General features: G+C 34.9%; 1 protein-coding gene across 1 annotated transcript; it reads left to right on the plus strand.

The window, feature by feature from the left end:
* Positions 1 to 5,527: 5,527 nt before the first annotated feature.
* On the plus strand, positions 5,528 to 6,166 carry LOC126883579 (uncharacterized). The gene has a single exon (XM_050649227.1). It carries the CDS (start codon positions 5,528 to 5,530, stop codon positions 6,164 to 6,166), a length of 639 nt encoding a protein of 212 aa, XP_050505184.1.
* The last annotated feature ends 14,668 nt before the right edge of the window (positions 6,167 to 20,834 follow it).

Raw genomic sequence — 20,834 nt, forward strand, 5'->3', positions numbered from 1 at the left:
AACATCGATCTTCTTTTATCGAATGTATGGAAGAAATAGAAGAATCGTTTGATAAGGCAGCTGTCTGTAGTTCAGCGTCTTCCATTCGAAGAATACTAGTGGATCAAAATTTTGTTTTTTAGTTAACATTTTTCCATCGCATAATGCCACAAGTAGACGTTTTGTATAATGCCCTTCAAAAGACTAAAACGGATCCTTTGGAAATCAATAAAAAGGTGACAGATTTCGAAAGATACATGAATTCAGTTAGAAATTCAATAGATGATACCATTGACCAAGGTTCTAGTTTATGCGTTGAACCATTACCAACTAAAAGGTTACGGAAGGATAACAGTCCAGTAGATCATCGGAGAGCATCTATCGAAGTTTGTGATATAATCATAAATTGTGCAAATGATAGATTTGCTTTTAAAAATCACCTACTTGCAACTTCATTGCTTTATCCTGAGCAATTTGATAATTATTGTGCTAATTTCCCAGATGATAATTTAAGCCTGACTTGCGCGTCATATCCAAATTTAGATAGGGAGCGCTTGAAGACTGAATTATCTGTTATTTATTTTAGAAAAGACTGTAGAGACATTAATGGGGCAATACCTTTTTTAAAATTTTTAATTGAAAATAATTTAACAGAGCCTTTTCAAGAAACTGTAAAATTGCTTCAAATTTTAATTACAGTGCCCATGAGTACCGCAGAAGCTGAAAGGTGCTTTTCGAGTTTAAAACGGATTAAAACATTCTTGAGAAATTCCATGACTGAAGACCGACTTGTAGCATGAACCATGTTGTCAGTAGAAAAAACACTTATAAAAGAAATACCAAACTTTAATGAAAAAGTTATAGACAAGTTTGCTTTAAAAAAAAATCGACGAATCGAGCTTATTTATAAAAAAAATAACATATTTGGCTCTGTGTGTAGTTACTTCGTAAGACCCTATAATGCAATTATTGTTGTGGCGATTTTGTTTGTAGTGTTTTTTCGTTTGCATTCCTTATTTTCGCGTATTTATCGATAAAATTCTACTAAAAACATAAACTATAAAACAATTACTAGTGTGCCATAATGTACCATTGCTATTTTTGATATAATTGGATTTATCTTCAATTTGAAAAGAAGAAAATCGGTAAGTTCTTTATTATTTTTTAATAGATATATAATGAATAAATATATGGTGTAAAATATCAAACTAAAAGCCTCGTTGTAAAATACAACGATTAAAAGATATTGAATTAAAAAAAACCAAAAAATACTGCAGAACTACCAAATTTTTGAGTCACCAGCCGCCACTGGGTATTACCTACTATTGAAAATTCTCGTGGAACCACTTTCTGGTTACATCCTTAATCTCTACCTTTTACAATTTATAAGGCTAGAAGACGACGAATAAAGGAGACGGAAGGGACTATATAATATGCAGTCACATTCTGTCTATTCGTCTAGGAAAAATTCCAACGAAGTTGATTCCGTGTACTCAAAATATGAGTAAAATAAACAATTAAAAACAGCCTATCTTTCATTTCAGTTCAGAGATGATCCACCATCCCCATACGTCCGTTTCGGTATCTCCAGGCCTCTTCAGTGGGGTAACATGAACACCTCTAATTCGAAACGAAACCAAGCTGCCTATTTAAGCAGAATTATAAAAATAATTCTTCGTATCGGACGCTGTAGCGTCCAGTACATAATTATTTCCGTAAGTCTGCTTATAGGGGAGTGCAATTAGAACGAAAATATACAATGTTTCGGAAAAAATCAAACAAGGTTATATTTTTCTAAAACTGTTTTTGTTAGTTTATAAATATGTTAAAGTAAAAAGTTCTACTCACACATTTCGCCGCTAATTGTTTATTAATTGTTTAAACAATAACAATTGTTTTGTATAAATAATGTTACGAATATGGGTGAATTCAACATTTTATTTTGATAAAAATGTTTTTATTTTAGTTTTGATTATGCTGAACCAGAATCTGACATTACAATTTGCAAATTCAAAATGGCGGATTTTTTCCTAAAAATCCTTAAAAAGTAGTTGTTAAATCCGAATTTTTTTTATAAAACGTGTTTGTTTATATATATGTGGATATTTTTGAGAGGTTGCTAAACCTGAATCAAATTTTGATAATTTAAATTATAAAATGGCAGATCCAAAATGGCGGCTAACTTAAAAAATAGTTGTAAAATAATAATTTCTTTACAAAATATATGTATTTCTACATATAATTATTTTTGAGAGCTTTGATAAACCTAACTTAAATGTTAACATTATAAACTATAAAATGGCGGATCCAAAATACGGATTTTCTAAAAAGAACATTTTTCTAAAACATTTATTGTCTTTATTTTTAACAGGTTGTTGAATCTGAATTAAAGATTAAAAATTTTAAATTTCAAAATGGCGGATCCAAAATGGCGGATATTTAAATGAAAAAGAAGTAGAATCCAATCAAACAAATTTCAGTTATGAGTAAAATACCTATATTTTTCATAATACTGAAAATTGTTATTATGGAAAGTTGTTCAGAATTAAAAACGATGTGTCAATATGCAATTACACTCTTCTAATCGAAATATTGTGAACTATAAAGGTACATATTTATTGCGCGAAATATAATTTTTTTACATACCTCGTATAATATTGATAAAATATAATATTTTATATTTGCAAATTAAGTGTTAGACCATGTACAGCTATTTATGACGAATAACTTTCTTCATAAAATTAATAATAAAACAGTTATCATAAATAATATGTGAAAATTTAATGATGTGTATAATTAATTTGAAACAATATTAAAAAAAACAAATTTTCGATTAGAAGGATATAATTACATATTGGAACATAGTTTAATTCCAAACAACTTTTCTTTATAAAAATTTTCGATATTGTGAAATATAAAGGTACTTTACTCTTGAGTGAAATTCATATTTTTTTACATACCTCGTACAAAATTAACAAAATTTGATATTTGATGGTTGCATTTTATGTTATATACGATGCAGAGTATTTTATAAAGAATAACTTTTTTTAGTAAAACTGATATTAAAAAAGTTATCAATAGGTTCCAAGTTACGCAGACATACTGTATGAGCTAAAAAAATTTTTTTTTGTTGAACATTTATTATTGTTGAAGCTTATTATTAAATGTATTTTAGGTAAGTTTTACAGCAAAAAGTTTTGATCACTCTGTATATACATTTTTCAGCTGGTTATTTTCGGTTTTTGTATTACATTTTTGTTATCTTTCTTATTTTTCTCAAAAAGAAATTGTTTATTTCATTTTTAAACTATAACAATTTAATGTTTTTTTAAGATTACATCCTAAACTTTAAAAACATATCAAAAAAATTGTATTAGATGTATTCAAACTTGAGTAATACCGTCTTAAAATGGTGGGAATTCTGTAAAACTACGAAGTTTTCAAAAATTACATTTTTTGAGACATCGTATTATTTGAATTAAATTTTTGAGATTTTTTTTTAAACAAAATATCGTTTAGTAAGGTTATTGAGAGGTAAGTTGTGCAAATTTTAGAGATTTATGAGTACAATTGTATTGGTTACACATTTTTAAATCATTTTTAAACAAAATTCATGTAAGGCTCATTTTCCACCCACACCGTACTTATGTCCATACATTTTATTTCCTTTTATTACAACCATAAGATAGCTTATTTCATCTTCTTTCATGTCCAATTTGTAAAATTTCTTTTGATCCATTAGTTAAAGAATTACATTAAAAAAACTCAACCGTGCACTTCTTCCAACGCTAGTTTACAGTGCGCCAATGTGTGTGAGAAGGGTGACTTTAGCGTTATAAATAAAAAATTACAGAAGCTAGAGATTTAATTTGAGAAAAATCTTTGTATAAGGTTTTTTTTGTATAATTTTCGGAGTTTTTCAATGGTGAAGTCAGTTTTTTTCTAAAAATTATATTTTCGGAGTTATTTAAAAAAAACATCTAATTGCGTAGTTCATTTGTTTAATAAAAAATGAAGCACCCACTTCTCGAGTAGAACTTTTTGATATGTTGTTTATTAAATATTTCTTAATGAAATTACAGAAAGTTTTATCTTGTTTGATTTTTTCCGAAGTGAAAATCTAAATGCACTCCCCTATTAAATAGGATGCTTGGTTTCGTTTCGATTCAGAGGTGTTCATTAGTAGGGATGGCGGTTTTTGACAAAACACCGGTTTTCGGTTATACCGGTTTTTTTTTGCTTACGGTTTAACCTGGCGGTTATAACCGACAAAAAAACCGGTTTTTGGAAAAACCGGTTTTCGGTTTTTTAATCCAATAGGTTACAAAGTTACATTTACAATACACTTTAGTTTGCGATACTCCATTCGACTCGATATCAATATGATCAAGATTAGTACTATCGAAAGAACATGTATTACTTTTAACACGTTTGTATATTTGTAGAATAGGTACATTTTAACTCATTTAATACTTCCTGTACGAGTGTATCGTTTTGAAAACGTAGCGAAATTATTGGGGATTCGTATTTGTAATCAGTAATTTGATATTCATAGTCAGAGCATTATTTTTGGTAATCAGAAAAAGTCATTAACCCACTTTCAATGTCAAGAGTTAAGTGTGAAAAATAGATGTTTGCGTCTAATTCAACCAGATCACTTCTTATTTCAATATTATAATTACAATTACCTTTTCAAGGAAATATTATAATATAACTTAATAATTGTTTCTGGCTGATGTGAGATTGCACTTTCAGTTTTTTTCTGTATTTTATAAAATAAAATAAAATTTGAATTACGGTTTTGTTTGGAATAATTACTTGAGAATAATAATTATGATTGGGATCCAAAATAATACCTAACCTAATCCTAATCACCGTAAAAACCTAATAACCGGTTTTTACTTTAAAAAGAAAAAACCGGTTATAACCGGGACAAAAAAAAACAACCGGTAAAACCGGTTATTGCGAAGTAAAAAAACGGTTTTAGGTTTAAACCGGTAGGTTTTTCCCATCCCTATTCATTAGGGTGGATCGATTATCGCAAAATTTTAAAAAAATTGACATATTGATTTGGAATACCCACCAAAAGTTACCTTTAGTAACGACAATAAAAATGTGTTTTTACAACTTTTTGATAAAATTATATCTTCTGCCCTCTACCGGCCTTTGAAAATCGAAAAAAAAAAAATGGAGTAATAATCACAAAATAAAAAAAATTAACACATTGAATTGGAATACCCACCAAAATTTACCTTTAGTAACGACAATAAGAAAGCATTATTACTATACGACTTTTGGATAAAATTACATCATCTGTCCTCTACAGGCTTTTGAAAAACGAAAAAAAAAAATTTTTTTGGCATTATTAACAGAAGCCCGGTCCTGGCGGCCCTGGTTTGTTTAGTCTATTAGTCCAATCTTCGGGGTGCGGGGTGCTGGGACTTTGGACTTCAGTAATGTTTATAAATCCGCACGTGGCGCACTTAAATTTGCAATTAGTCGTGAAAATTGAACAGTTTTGTGGATTTCGGCGATCGTGCCATAAAATATGAGTTCTTCAAAGATACGTTATACTAGGCAATACATTGAGTGTCCATTAGCTGGTGTTCCTGCAGATTTTAAAGGTAACGTACTTCCTTTAAAAGCTCATGTTTTACAGTATTATTTATGGACAAGGTATAATTTAAAATCTCCAAACTCGGGGAAGGAACCAACGGTTTTTGAGATATCTAACATACTGTCTGACAAAATTTTAAGTGTGTGGCAGAAAGCTTCAATTCTTACCATAACAAGAAAACGTGTTTTACAATTAATAAAAACTCATCACGACAAGTACTTAAAACTTTTGAGGTATCCGGAAGTTAAGAAAAATGATAGTTACAGTATATGTGTCCAGGAATTTCAAACTGAGAACACTCGTCTGTTTGATATCAGCGCTTGCAAATGCGAAATTCTTGAACAATGTTCTTGCGACAAGGGAAAAAAGGTACCTAAAAATGAACGGGAGTTTTTACTAGATCAAAGAGGACCTAGAAAAATGATTAACGGAAATATCGATTTAAAAGAAACCTTAAAGTTGACAAATAAGGCAAGAAGAGTGGAAAAAGAGATGCAAAGAAAACAGCTAAAACAATCCATTCAACACGAAAGCTGCAATAACATCAAGAAAGCGAAAGCTAGAAACTGATCCAGAAATAGATCCTGAATTGCCTTCCACTTCCCATGCCAATATCAGTACAGAAATGCAGTGTTCACAAAATTATTTTAAACTTCCTACCTTGGCCAAAGTCTGTGACCGCTATGGATATCGGATAGATCTGCAGCAGCTGTGGCAACTGCAGTGCTACACGACCTTGGAATTGTTAGCAACAAACAGACAGAAACAAACTGAGAAGAGCAAGAGACCAATCAAGAAAAGGTTTTATGCAAAACTCCCCCTGAACTTTGAAGGCCATATATTTTACGGAAGAAAAGATAAAACCTTCGTTATCGAAAATCTTGAAGGCAAGCTCCACAGAAGAACCGCACTCGAAGAGCATGTTTCATTAGTTCAAGAGCCAGGCTCCATATTTTTAGGTCACACATGTACCCCTTTCTGGATCGACCCTAAGCATTTGTCAAATTATTGTGAACTTTTTAGAGAGTTATAGGTATAATCTAGAAGAACTAGTGGTAGTAGGATGTGATGGAACTGTAGTAAATACGGGAAGAAAAACTGGTGTTATTTCTCAACTAGAGTTAAAGTTAGGTCGCCATTTACAAAGATTTGTGTGTCAGCTTCACGCAAATGAATTGCCTTTAAGGTATCTTTTCCAAAATCTTGACGGTCAAACTCAAGGTCCAAGAGCTTTTGCAGGAACTATAGGAAAACAAATATTGCAGTGCGAAAATATGCCGGTTGTAAACTATGACATTATTGACTGTGAGTTACCAGAAGTAGATTTAATTGACTTAAGTGCCGATCAGAAATATTTGTTTTAAATTTGTGTCGCAATTTCTACAGGGGAATGTTCTGTCGATTTATTAAACCGAAGCCCTGGAAAGCTGAGTCATTCTCGATGGCTAACGTTGGCGAATCGCATTCTACGTCTTTATGTCAGTACTGAAAATCCAACATCAGAATTAAAGAAACTGGCCAAATTTATTGTTACGGTTTATGCTCCTTTATGGTTTCAGATCAAATGCAATTCATCATGTGTGAATGGTGCAAAGCATGTGTAACAAACAATTAAGCGTAGTAGATACTTAGAACAAAATTTTAAAAGTGTTATAGATCCTGTGATTCAAAGAAATGCCTATTTTGTACATCCGGAAAATCTTCTGCTATGCATGCTGCATGACACTCGCCCGCATATAATAGAGCTTGTTCTTCGTCGCATTCTCAATGCAAAAACTAAGGCCAATAATGATGATTCATCTAATATCCGACCTTTTATTATACCACAAATTAATTTTGAAGCAGATGACTATATTGATCTTATTGACTGGCAAAACAATCAAATAACTTGCCCTCCATTGCTTCAAGGTTTGAAAGTAGAAGATTTGAAAAATATTCTTTCCGGATCTCCTGAGAAAATCATTGACATCGCTACATTTCCTTGTCACACCCAATCTGTAGAGAGAATCCTAAAGCTCGTAACTGAAGCATCCTCATCGGTTATTGGGTAACAAAAAAGAGACACTTTTGTCAATGCAAAAATTGATTCGCGTAAAGATATGCCAAAATTTGAATCCAAAAAAGACTATAAACAATAAATAATCAAAATTAAGGGGGAGGGTAGGAAGTGGGTAGAAGAATAAATATGACATACAGTAAAACCTATGTTACCGACCACCTGCCAAAATCAGCCACCTGTACTAACGGCCAGTTTAAAAATTTTCCAAACCAATTATATGTAGACTACAAAAACTGGCACTACCGGCCACCTTTCTATATCGGCCAATAGTTCTTTTATTTTTAGTGGCCGTTACTGACAGGTTTTACTGTATTTTGAAAATATTTCAATTGGATATCATTTTTATAATAATAACATGTACTTATTACTTAACTTTTCAATTAAAATCATAAGTTCGAATTTTTTATTTTTTCTATTTTTTCAACCCCCGGTAGAGGGCAGAAGATGAAATTTTTTTGAAAAAACTCAAATAAAGATTATGTTTGTAATATTGATTGGCAACTTTTGCGCACTATTCCAAAACAGTTTTCGAAATTTCGATTTTTCGATCCACCCTAGTGTTCATGTTACCCCACTGAAGAGGCCTGGAGAGTCCGTAACGGACGAATGGGGATATACGTCCGTTATAAATTCATATTGAAATTTTTTAGACGATTTATGAGTTTCTTACTCTCAAATTTGTTTAAAATGCTTAACTTCTTGGTTATAGACGAAAATAGCGAAAATTTACCGTTTTTTGATCTTCATTTGTTTATAACTATGTATATCATCAAAATCGGCAGCAGGAAACATAAAGGTTATTAATATAGATGTTCATACTACTCAAAAATTTTGGTTTCGGCCTGGAGGGGGATGTATCACGAGAAAAATCTTATTTCTCTGGACTAGTTGTGTTCACAGACAGACAGACAGACGTGGATAATTCTGTTTTCACATTTTTTCAAAATGGGTGAAAACAAATTTACGATTCAGATATGCATTTGTTATGTCGTGATAATCGACTTCGTTTAATTTTACCAATAATTATTTCATAACTATTTTATATAATATCTACTTAGGTTTCCACACAATTTTTTGTTAATTTAGTTCCAAAAGAAATTTTAACTATAACGCAAACTTAATTACGAACTGGCTTAAATTTGCCCCAGGCTTTTCTATTCATATTTTTTACTTATTTTTTTGCTTTCAAAACTTCCAAGATACAAAAGTGATGCGTCAAAGCGGGAACGCAACCAGGGTGCTGAAGCGTATTGTGATAATAATTAAAATCAAGCAATTAATATGATAATGAAAATTTGGTATCGAAATCTTTGGCCGAATAATGAAGGTATTGTATTTATTTTTAATTAATTATTTTTGTTGTCTGATTTTAATGTCTCTGTTGAGGAATTATTTACGACAGTCTATGTCTATACAGTATTTGTAAATAATTAATTAGAAAGGTCGTCTTTGTTTATACGCCTGGATCCCGCGTACCAAAAAAAATTGATTAATAGCAAGCTGAAAGTTTGATAATAGTTTAACGGGGTCTAGTTGCACAAACTTTGATGCACGGGAACACTGGAACAGGGGAAGTTTTAATTGTGGAACGTGATTTTAATTTTGTAACGTAGAACATGTCAAATGACAGGAATTATATTGGTGGTAAATAGCAGTCTGATTTTTGCATGACAGTTTAATGAAATGGTAACAAATCAATTGGAAGTTGTCTCCGACAAAATATATGGGACGTTTTCGTAGCCTGACGTTCGAAAACTGTAACCTGTTCAACAATTAAAACTTCCCCTGTTCCAGTATTCCCGTACATCAAAGTTTGTCCGACTAGACACCATTAAGCTATTAACAATGTACCCGCACAAACCTTATGGAAATTAGTTCCCAGTGGATTTCGTTCATACTTTGGGAAAATACTCTTTGAAGCATCCTGATAAAAAGTTCTCATGGGCACAACTCAATCGTATGAAGGATTTTTAAGATATAGAGGCACTAACTCGGAAAATTATAAGATTTACTGGTTATTCCAATTCCCTGAGTCACTGGTTATCTGGCAAAATGTAGAAGTTTGGATCAAGGAAAAGTACTTTTTTTTTTTTTTTTTTTTTTTTTTTTTTGGAGGTCGTCTGACATATGTCTCCGATGGCACTGCAGCCTCATGGGCTTATTGTGCCAACCATCCTACCTTTTATGTCACCCAATCCACAAGCTTGGTTCCACGTACCAAATTGTACATCCCTAGCATGGGTTGGGTGGCATATTCTGCTGGACTTAATTTTGGTTGTCCATAAATAGCCTGCCTTTTCTGATCCAAAGCCTCACACTCGTACAGTACATGATGTGCTGTTTCAGTTCCCCTATTGCACAGTCTGCAGTTAAGGTTCCCTTCGTACAGCCCAATTCTATTCAGGTGTCCTTTTAGGGCACAGTGACCCGTGAGAAGACCTGTAATTATGCGGAGCTGACTCCTATGTAATTTTATTAGTTCCTCAGCTCTCCGTTTTGAGGGTTCCCTTATTAAGGGCCTCCCGTGTCGCTGACCAGGTACGTTCCCCCAGTATTCTTTGTGTTTGTTTTTGACCCATTCCCTGACTTGTCCCCTAATTATTGTTTTAGGTACTCCTAGAGCAGGTTCTGGGCCAAAATATAAGGAAAAGTACTAGTAGTCTAGGATTTTTTCCTGGCTATCCAATAGCGACCTGTATTTTGTCCTTGACCTTCAACGGACGTCATCTTCTAGAGTTTCGAGGGTTCTTGGCATTAAATTCATATAAACAGATTACTGATGGGTTTTTGGGATGGATAAACACGAATATGTCATCAGAATTGCCTTCCAGAAGACGTAGTGGCCAGGGCCACTGCAAGAGACGTCATCTTCTAGACTTTCGATGGTTTTTCGGCATTTAATTGATGCAAATGAATTACTAGAGGGTTTTTTGATGTCGCCAAACACGAATATGCCGCCAGAACCGACTCCCGGAGAACCTGGTTTCCAAGGTCAATGGAAGGGGCTCCTGGATTTTCGAGGGTCTTTAATGCAAACGGATTAGTTATAGGTTTTTGGGGATGCTGAACACGAATGCGTGATCAGTACAGAGACAGTAGCACCTGGTGCCTAAGACAGGTTATCTTCTGGTGTTTAGGAGAAATCAAATGGAGGAATCAAATGGATTACTCTTAGAATTTTAACTCCAGAAAGTAACCTGTCTCAGCCACCAGGTGCTCCTATCTCTGTGCTGATCACGCAATTGTGTTCAGCAACCCCAACAACCTATAACTAATCCTTTTGCAATAATGTAGTACCAAAGGCTCTCGAAACTCCAGGAGCCCCTTTCATTGACCTTGGAAACCAGGTGCTCCGGGAGACGCTTCTGGTGGCATATTCGTATTTAGCGACCTCAAAAAACCCTCCTATAATTCATTTGCATCAAATAAATACCGAAAACCATCGAAACTCTAGAAGATGACGTCCCTTGCAGTGGCCCTGTCCACCACGTCCTCCGGAGGTCAACTTTGATGGCATATTCATGTTTAGCGATCCCAAAAACCCCTGATTAATCTGTTTATATCAATTTAATGCCAAAAACCCTCGAAACTCTAGAAGATGACGTCCGTTGAAGGTTAAGGTCAAAGTAAAGGTCGCCATTGGATAGTCAGGAAAAAATCCTAGACTGCTAGTACTTTTCCTTGATCCAAACTTGTACATGTTGCCAGACAACCAGTGACTCAGGGAATTAGAATACCCAGTAAATCTTATAATTTTCCGAGTTTGTTTGTTTGTTTGTTTTCTTGAAAAACCTTCATACGATTGAGTTGTGCCCATGAGAACTTTTTATCAGGATGCTTCAAAGATTATTTTCCCAAAGTATGAACAAAATCCACTGGGACCTAATTTCCATAAAGTTTGTGCGAGTTACTTTTCAGATTGCTATTAATAAACTTGTTTTGGGACGCGGGATCCAGGCCTATTAGTCTTATTCAGCTCTTTGAACTAAAAAATAAATCAATACCCGTTGTCATTTATAAACAAGTAATTAGGCGAGGAAACGATGCATTACACCTAGGAATTTTGTGCAGTAGAAAGAATCGTCATGCAGCTTTTTGCATTCCATTCAGGAGAATGTGATTCAGGAAATTTTGTGAACTAAATTGATCTCCGGCAGATGACAATTTCCATAAGAAAAATGCATTTAAAGTGCATCTCGAAGAGGTGGAAAATTAAAAATTGATAACTCTGATATAGATGGAAATACTGAATTCAATTTTTATATACGGGGGTTTTGGAGGTTGCTAAACACGAATTTCATTTCAGCAATGGGCTCCAAGGTACCTGGTGCCCAGAGTGGAACTAGTTGCCTGGAGTTTTATGTTAAAATCATTCAAAATCAATCGATAACTATTACTCAGGGGTTTTGGGGGTCGCGGGGCACGAGTTTCATAACTCGATGACATCGACAGAGAGGAACTCATCGCCTGGAGTTTTTGGTTATAATCATTCAACATCAGTCAATAACTGTTTTCGAGGTCGCTGAGCACGAATGTTGGCGATGATCTCGAAAGTATCGGGTGCCTATGGTGGAAATCGTCGCCAGGTGTTTTATGTTATAATCAAAATCAGACAATATACAATATTCGGGGGGTTTTGGTGGTCGCTGAGCACGAATTTCATGACGGCGATGGTCTCCGTAGTACCTGGTGCCCCTGGTTGAACTCGTCGCCAGGAGTTTTATGTTAAAATCATTTAAAATCAGTCAATAACTATTACTTGGGACTTTGGGGGCCGCTGAGTACGAATTTCAGGTCAGCAATTGTTCTCCAAGGTACCTGGTGCCCAGGTGAAACTCGTCGCTTGTAATTTTATGGTACAATTATTCAAAATCAATTAATAACCATTACTCGGGGTTTTGGGAGACGCTGAATATGAATTTTTCATTAGTAAACCATGTAACTCGGTGAATATCGTCGTCAAAAATTCGTGCATAGCGACCAGGAAAACCCTTAAGTAATGGTTATTTACTGATTTTGAATTACTATAACTTAAAACTCCAGGCGAAGAGTTTCACTCTGAGCACAAGGTAACTTCAAGACCATCGTCGACATAAAATTCGTGCTCAGTCACCCACAAAACCCCTCGAGTAATGGTATATGACAGATTTTGAATGATTATAACATAATACTCCAGGCGACGGGATCCACCCTGGGCACCAGGTAACTTGAAGACCGTTGTCGATATGAAATTCGTGCTCAGCGTCCCCCAAAACCCATTGAGTAATGTATATTGACTGATTTTGAAAGATTATAACATAAAATTTCAGGAGACGACTTCCAACCTGGGCATCAGACACATCAAAGACCATCGCCGTAATGAAATTGTTGCTCAGCGGCCCCCAAAACCCCCCGAGTAACGGTTATTAACTGACTTTAAATGATTATAACAGAACACTCCAGGCGACTAGTTCCACTATTGGCACCAGTTACCATGAAGGCCATCGCAGTCATGAAATTCGTGCTTAACGACCACCACAACTACCGAGTAATGGTTATGGACTGAATTTGATCATAACATAAAACACCAGGCGACAAGTTCCACCATAGGCACGAGATACCTATGAGATCATCGCCGAGATGAAATTCGTGTTCAACGACCTCCAAAACCCCCGAGAATAAAAATTGAACTCATTTCCGTTAGTATTTCCTTAGTTCTAAATGTTTAATTTTCCATCTCTTCGAGATACAATTTAAATGCATTTTTCTTATGAAAATTTAATCTCCCGGAGATTAATTTAGTTCACAAACTTTCCAGGCACACTCCTGAATCGAATGCAAAAAAGTTGCATGACGATTCATCTTACTGCACAAAATTCCTAGGTTTTGGGCTTTTTAGTGCTTCGTTGCGTCGCCTAATTTTACAAGATTGAAGAAAAGGAATGAGAAAACACTACAATCATTCCAGAGACTCCTACAAGAAGTTATTCACAACTTGAAAAAGAGAAAGGTCAAAAGCTCTCATCCTACTTAACAAAGAAAACTGTGTAGCAAACCCATCAGCAGGCTTTGGTTACTTATACTGAAAGCAGAAGTCAACAAATGAATATACTAACCATAGCCGAATAAAGAGCAGACCGTCAAAAAGCTCATACTCAATACACATGCAACACACAACACAAGTCATACCCAATTCAATAAAACCCTGAAAAATTTTATTTCATTTTTTAATTAAATTAAACACCTAAATTGGTTCTAAAGAATATTGCCATATTTGAATTTGATAAGGGAGTTCATTTTAATTTAAAATTTGATTTTTTCAATAGTAGCGGAGCAAAGTATGCTGAATGTGCAGTCACTCGAGCTTGATGGGGACCTATTGGGTTGTAAATAGTAGGTCCTAAAACCAAAAAAAGTTAAGTAAAATTTTCCATTTTAGTGGGCGCTTGCCATTTTTTAATTTAATTTTCCATTTCCAACAATCGTGTTTTCCGATTATATATTTATATATTTCGAATTATCTATCCATAATTCGAAAAAATGTTTCAAATAAAAGTTACTTATTTTTACGTAAGTAATCCAAATCTGCAATAAAAAATGGCACAAATTAAGTTAATATTATTTAAAATTTCTAATTCTAAATTTCTTTAATAATTAAATTCTCTTTGCCCGTATTTAAGATTTTAAAGTAACCCCCACCCAACCTCCGTGGGGGGTCGTGCTTGATGCCATTCGATAGATTTGTTAAAAATATTGAATAAGTGTATTTTACAGTTTTTCGACTTGATGTTCATTTCGCGAAATATCGCGGGATCCGTATGTAAAATATTAAATTTACCCCCCACTCCTCTCCGTGGGAAGTCGTGTTTGGTACCATTCGATAGATTTTTAAAAAATATTGAGCATATATTTTTTAGTTTCTCGATCTGTCATTCATTTCACGAAATATTCGCTTTTTTCTTGTGAAATTTTGAAACTCACCCATTTCCTTGGACCCGGACCAAATCGTCAGATTTTTGAAATATATGCTCTCTTGCATGTACTTAACTTACCTTATCTTAATCTACAATTTCGAGTTTTTTTAAGGATAGTTTTTTTTTCGGGTCCCCCTTAACCAACTCCCCTGTGTTAAGAGCCAATATATGGTAGAGGTACATCTGCAGGCTACCAGGTTCCTCCCCATATGATAATCTAACGCGCTCGAGTAACTGCAAAATCTCCGCTTGGACTCCCCTACCACAACAATCGATACAGATCACACAAAAACATAAACACAAAATTTGATACCTCTAGGGCAATTTTGTCGAACGAGCTTATTAGAATACCTGTTAAAGGAATATCCTGGTTTAAGGAATAGAAATTTTAGGACCCGAAGCGTTTCTAGTAGCCATTATTAATCGGTTATTAGAATATCCCGGTTATCAGAATATTTTGGCTTGGCACGAAGGCTATTCCAATAAGCGGGTTCGATTGTAACATTATTTAAAACCATGTTTTTTAACCACATATTGCTACAGTCCATATAAGATCGAGACCATAATTTCAGTTGTTTGAAAAGTACAAGTACACATAACCTAAAAAATCATGGTATGACATTTTTCCCAGAATTCTCAAAACTAATTTCTATTTTAATGTTGAGGACGATTTCCGAAGTGGAAATCGAAACGTCCAGTAGTTAGCCTTCCGATGACCAACCTTTTTTTGTTACACGGATGACCAAGGGGGGGAAAAATGACCCCAGGTCAAAAATGTCAAAAATGACAATTAACAAAAACATGAAGTTTTTTTTTATTTTTTATTTTTTTTATGGCATGGACTTTTTGTTATTCACCCAGTCACAACATGAGTAATAGTGTCATGTGTAGTGTGTATGTTGAGTAAGTGTCTTGTTACTTTGCAAAGTCGACGTCATTAGCGTAAAACTGCTTGGAATTACACATTATACACGGTATTTTACTAAACATCAACTTCAGAATATATTGTTTATTCTTAAAATATAGGGAATTTTTTTTATTTCAAAATATGAGGATATCTAGAATGATATTAACGTCAAATAAAAATATAATAAGTTAAAAATTGAAATGAATGACAGATCGAGAAACTAAAAAATATATGCTCAATATTTTTTAAAAATCTATCGAATGGTACGAAACACGACTTCCCACGGAGAGGAGTGGGGGGTAAATTTAATATTTTACATACGGATACCGCGATATTTCGCGAAATGAACATCAAGTCGAAAAACTGTAAAATACACTTATTCAATATTTTTAACAAATCTATCGAATGGCATCAAACACGACCCCCACGGAGGTTGGGTGGGGGTTACTTTAAAATCTTAAATACGAGCAAAGAGAATTTAATTAATAAAGAAATTTAGAATTAGAAATTTTAAATAATATTAACTTAATTTGTGCCATTTTTTATTGCAGATTCGGATTACTTACGTAAAAATAAGTAACTTTTATTTGAAACATTTTTTCGAATTATGGATAGATGGCGTTATAATCGGAAAACACGATTGTTGGAAATGGAAAATTAAATTAAAAATTGGCAAGTGCCCACTAAAACGGAAAACTTTACTTAACATTTTTTGGTTTTAGGACCTACTATTTACAACCCAATAGATCCCATCACGCTCGAGTGACTGCACATTCAGCATACTTTGCTCCCCTACTATTGAAAAAATCAAATTTTAAATTAAAATGAACTCCCTTATCAAATTCAAATTTGGCAATATTCTTTAGAACCAATTTAGGTGATTAATTTAATTAAAAAATTAAATAAAATTTTTCAGGCTTTTATTGAATTGGGTATGACTTGTGTTGTGTGTTGCATGTGTATTAAGTATGAAATTTTTGACGGTCTGCTCTTCATTCGGCTATTGTTAGTATATTCATATTGTTGACTTCTGCTTTCAGTATAAGTAACCAAAGCCTGCTGATGGGTTTGCTACACAGTTTTCTTTGTTAAGTAGGATGAGAGCTTTTGACCTTTCTCTTTTTCAAGTTGTGAATAACTTCTTGTAGGAGTCTCTGGAATGATTGTAGTGTTTTCTCATTTCTTTTCTTCAATCTTGTAAAATTAGGCGACGCAACGAAGCACTAAAAAGCCCAAAACCTAGGAATTTTGTGCAGTAAGATGCATCATCATGCAACTTTTTTTGCATTCGATTCAGGAGAGTGCCTGGAAAGTTTGTGAACTAAATTGATCTCCGGAAGATTAAATTTTCATAAGAAAAATGCATTTAAATTGCATCTCGAAGAGATGGAAAATTAAACATTTAGAACTAAGGAAATACTAACAGAAATGAGTTCAATTTTTATTCTCGGGGGTTTTGGAGGTCGTTGAACACGAATTTCATCTCGGCGATGATCTCATAGGTATCTCGTGCCTATGGTGGAACTTGTCGCCTGGTTTTTTATGTTATGATCAAAATCAGTCCACAACCATTACTCGGGAGTTGTGGTGGTCGTTAAGTACGAATTTCATGACGGCGATGGTCTTCGTGGTACCTGGTGCCAATGGTGGAACTAGTCGCCTGGAGTGTTCTGTTATAATCATTTAAAGTCAGTTAATAACCGTTACTCGGGGGGTTTTGGGGGCCGCTGAGCAAGAATTTCATTACGGCGATGGTCTCTGATGTGTCTGATGCCCAGGTTGGAAGTCGTCTCCTGAAATTTTATGTTATAATCTTTCAAAATCAGTCAATATACATTACTCAATGGGTTTTGGGGGACGCTGAGCACGAATTTCATATCGGCAACGGTCTTCAAGTTACCTGGTGCCCAGGGTGGAACCCGCCGCCTGGAGTATTATGTTATAATCATTCAAAATCAGTCAATAACCATTACTCGATGGGTTTTGTGGGTGACTGAGCACGAATTTTATGTCGACGATGGTCTTCAAGTTACCTTGTGCTCAGAGTGAAACTCTTCGCCTGGAGTTTTAAGTTATAGTCATTCAAAATCAGTCAGTTATCATTACTCGGGAGGTTTTGGTGGTCTTTTAGCACGAATTAAATGACAGCGATGGTCTCCGAGCTACCTGATGCCCAGGGCGGAACTCATCGCCCGGTGTTTTATATTATAACTATTCAAAATCAGTAAATAACCATTAGTTAAGGGCTTTGCTGGTCGCTATGCACGAATTTTTGACGACGATATTCACCGAGTTACATGGTTTAGTAATGAAAAATTCATATTCAGCGTCTCCCAAAACCCCGAGTAATGGTTATTGATTGATTTTAAATGATTATACCATAAAATTATAGGCGACGAGTTTCACCCTGGGCACCAGGTAGCTTGAAGAACAATTGCTGACATGAAATTCGTACTCAGCGGCCCCAAACCCCCAAGTAATAGTTATTGACTGATTTTAAATGACTTTAACATAAAACTCCTGGCGACGACTTCAACCAGCGGCACCAGGTACTACGGAGACCATCGCCATCATGAAATTCGTGCTCAGCGGCCACCAAAACCCCCCGAATAATGTATATTGACTGATTTTGATTATAACATAAAACTCCTGGCGACGATTTCCACCATAGGCACCCGATACTTTCGAGATCATCGCCGACATGAAATTCGTGCTCAGCGACCTCGAAAACAGTTATTGACTGATGTTGAATGATTATAACCAAAAACTCCAGGCGATGAGTTCCTCTCTGTCGATGTCATCGAGACATGAAGTTCGTGCCCAGCGACTCCCAAAACCCCTGAGTAATAGTTATCGATTGATTTTGAATGATTTTAACATAAAACTCCAGGCAACGAGTTCTACTCTGGGCACCAGGTATCTTGGAGCCCATTTCCGAAATGAAATTCGTGTTTAGCAACCTCCAAAGCCCCCGTATTTAAAAATTGAATTCAGTATTTCCATCTATATCAGAGTTATCAATTTTTAATTTTCCATCTCTTCGAGATGCTCTTTAAATGCATTTTTCTTATGGAAATTGTCATCTGCCGGAGATCAATTTAATTTACAAAATTTCCTGAATCACAATCTCCTGAATGGAATGCAAAAAGCTGCATGACGATTCATCCTACTGTACAAAATTTCTAGGTGTAATGCGTCGTTTCCTCGCCTAATTACTTGTTTATAAATGACAACGGGTATTGATTTATTTTTTAGTTCAAAGAGCTGTCAAAAGTAACTCGCACAAACTTTATGGAAATTAGGTCCCAGTGGATTTTGTTCATACTTTGGGAAATAATCTTTGAAGCATCCTGATAAAAAGTTCTCATGGGCACAACTCAATCGTATGAAGGTTTTTCAAGAAAATAAACAAACAAACTCGGAAAATTATAAGATTTACTGGGTATTCTAATTCCCTGAGTTATTGGTTGTCTGGCAACATGTACAAGTTTGGATCAAGGAAAAGTACTAGCAGTCAAGGATTGACATTGGAAAGTAAAAGAAACTCAAGAAACACAAGATCGGAAAGCATGGAGGCTATAATGCCAAACTAACTCTACCAGTCTTACACCTAAAGGTAGAAAGGCTTATGACTAAGTAAGTAAGTATTATCTTATATATATAACAGCCCTACAGGCCTTAGAGGCCCTTGGCTTCGATAGTCTTGACTAATTTCTTCCACTTTTTGCGGTCCTGTACTTGTCCTCTCCAGTCTCTTGTACCCATTTCTTCTAGGTCAGTCCGGACGGCATCAAACCACTCCCTTGGTGGTCTCCCTCTTATTTTCTTCCCTTTTTCTCCTGCTGATAAAACTCTTAGGACGTTTCTTTCTTGTGGCATTCGTAAAACATGGCCCAACCATCTAACTCTCTGTGCCTTGATTTTCTGAGTTATTTTAGGTTTATTATACATCTCCATTAGCTCCTGGTTTGTTCTTCTGCGCCATTCCCCGTTATCCTCATTTATACCACCAAAAGCTTTTCTCAATATTTTTCTCTCCCAAATCTCTAGCTTCTTTTCTACTTTCTGGTTCATTGTCCAAGTTTCACATGCATACAGCACTGTTGGTCTCACTATTGCTTCATACGCTCGGATCTTGGCTGCCCTGGACACGTTTTTTGCCTTCAACAGTGCGTTTAATGAACCTACTGCTTTGCTACCTTTTAACAACCGTTTATCTATCTCTCTCTTCATCTCCTCTATTTGTAACTGTGATTCCAAGGTACTCAAATTCAGTTACCTTCTCAAATTTATAATCTTTGTCATTTGTCCTTAGAGTAATCCACTTATTTTCTTCAGCATTTTCTCCTCTCATTTCCATATACTTGGTTTTTCCTTGATTTATAGTCAGGCCATATTTTTTTGCTTCTTCTTCAAATTGCTTGAACATTTTTTGAAGTTCTATTCTTGAACGCGTCAGAAACACCAAGTCATCTGCAAAACCTATACACTGTTGTCTTCTGTTAAGAATCGTGCCGCTTGTCTGGATATTGGCTCCTCTAATTATATTTTCTAGTACTAGATTGAATAAGTCTGTTGACAGGGGGTCCCCTTGTTTTAATCCTCTGTTGACGTTAAACTGATTTGAAAAACTGCCTTCTATCATGACTTTATTGACTGTGTTGGTTAACGTCATTTTAACTAATCGTATCAGTTTCTCTGATATTCCTAGTGCTCTCATTGTTTCCTATAGCCCGTTTCGTGAGATTGAGTCGTAAGCCTGTTTAAAATCGATAAAGAGCATATGTAAGCCTAGATTTTGTTCATAACTATTGTTTTGCAATAACTTTAGCAAAAAAATTTGATCGGTTGTTCCTCTTCCCTGTCTGAAACCAGCCTGGTATTCTCCTATTATCTCTGATTCATAAGCTTTCAATCTAGTTCTTATAATTTTTGCTAATACCTTATACACCACTTCTAACAGTGCGATTCCTCTGTAATTTTCACATATGGTCTTATCACCTTTCCTGTGAATTGGGCAGATGAGTGCTGTGTTCCATTGCTCCGGCATTTTTTCGTTGTCCCATATTTTGTTTATAAGTCCAGCTATTTTTTGCTGCAGTATATTTCCTCCTACCTTTAATATCTCTGCTGGAACTCCGCTTTCTCCGGCACTTTTATTATTTTTTAGGTCCTTTATTACTGTTATTATCTCCCTTTCTGTCGGTGCTTGTGTTTGTTGTGGTTCCGCTTCTTGTATTTGGTGTTGTTCGATTTCTTGCCCTCGCTGTTGCATTTCTGTTTCTGTTTGGGCTTTATCGTTTAATAATTCTCCAAAGT

The sequence above is a fragment of the Diabrotica virgifera genome, chromosome 4 (genome assembly GCF_917563875.1).
Source record: "Diabrotica virgifera virgifera chromosome 4, PGI_DIABVI_V3a".
NCBI classification, from domain to species: Eukaryota; Metazoa; Arthropoda; class Insecta; order Coleoptera; family Chrysomelidae; genus Diabrotica; species Diabrotica virgifera.

Excerpts from the sequence above, each read along its gene's own strand:
- LOC126883579 (XM_050649227.1), top strand. The coding sequence starts at position 5,528 with ATGAGTTCTTCAAAGATACGTTATACTAGGCAATACATTGAGTGTCCA.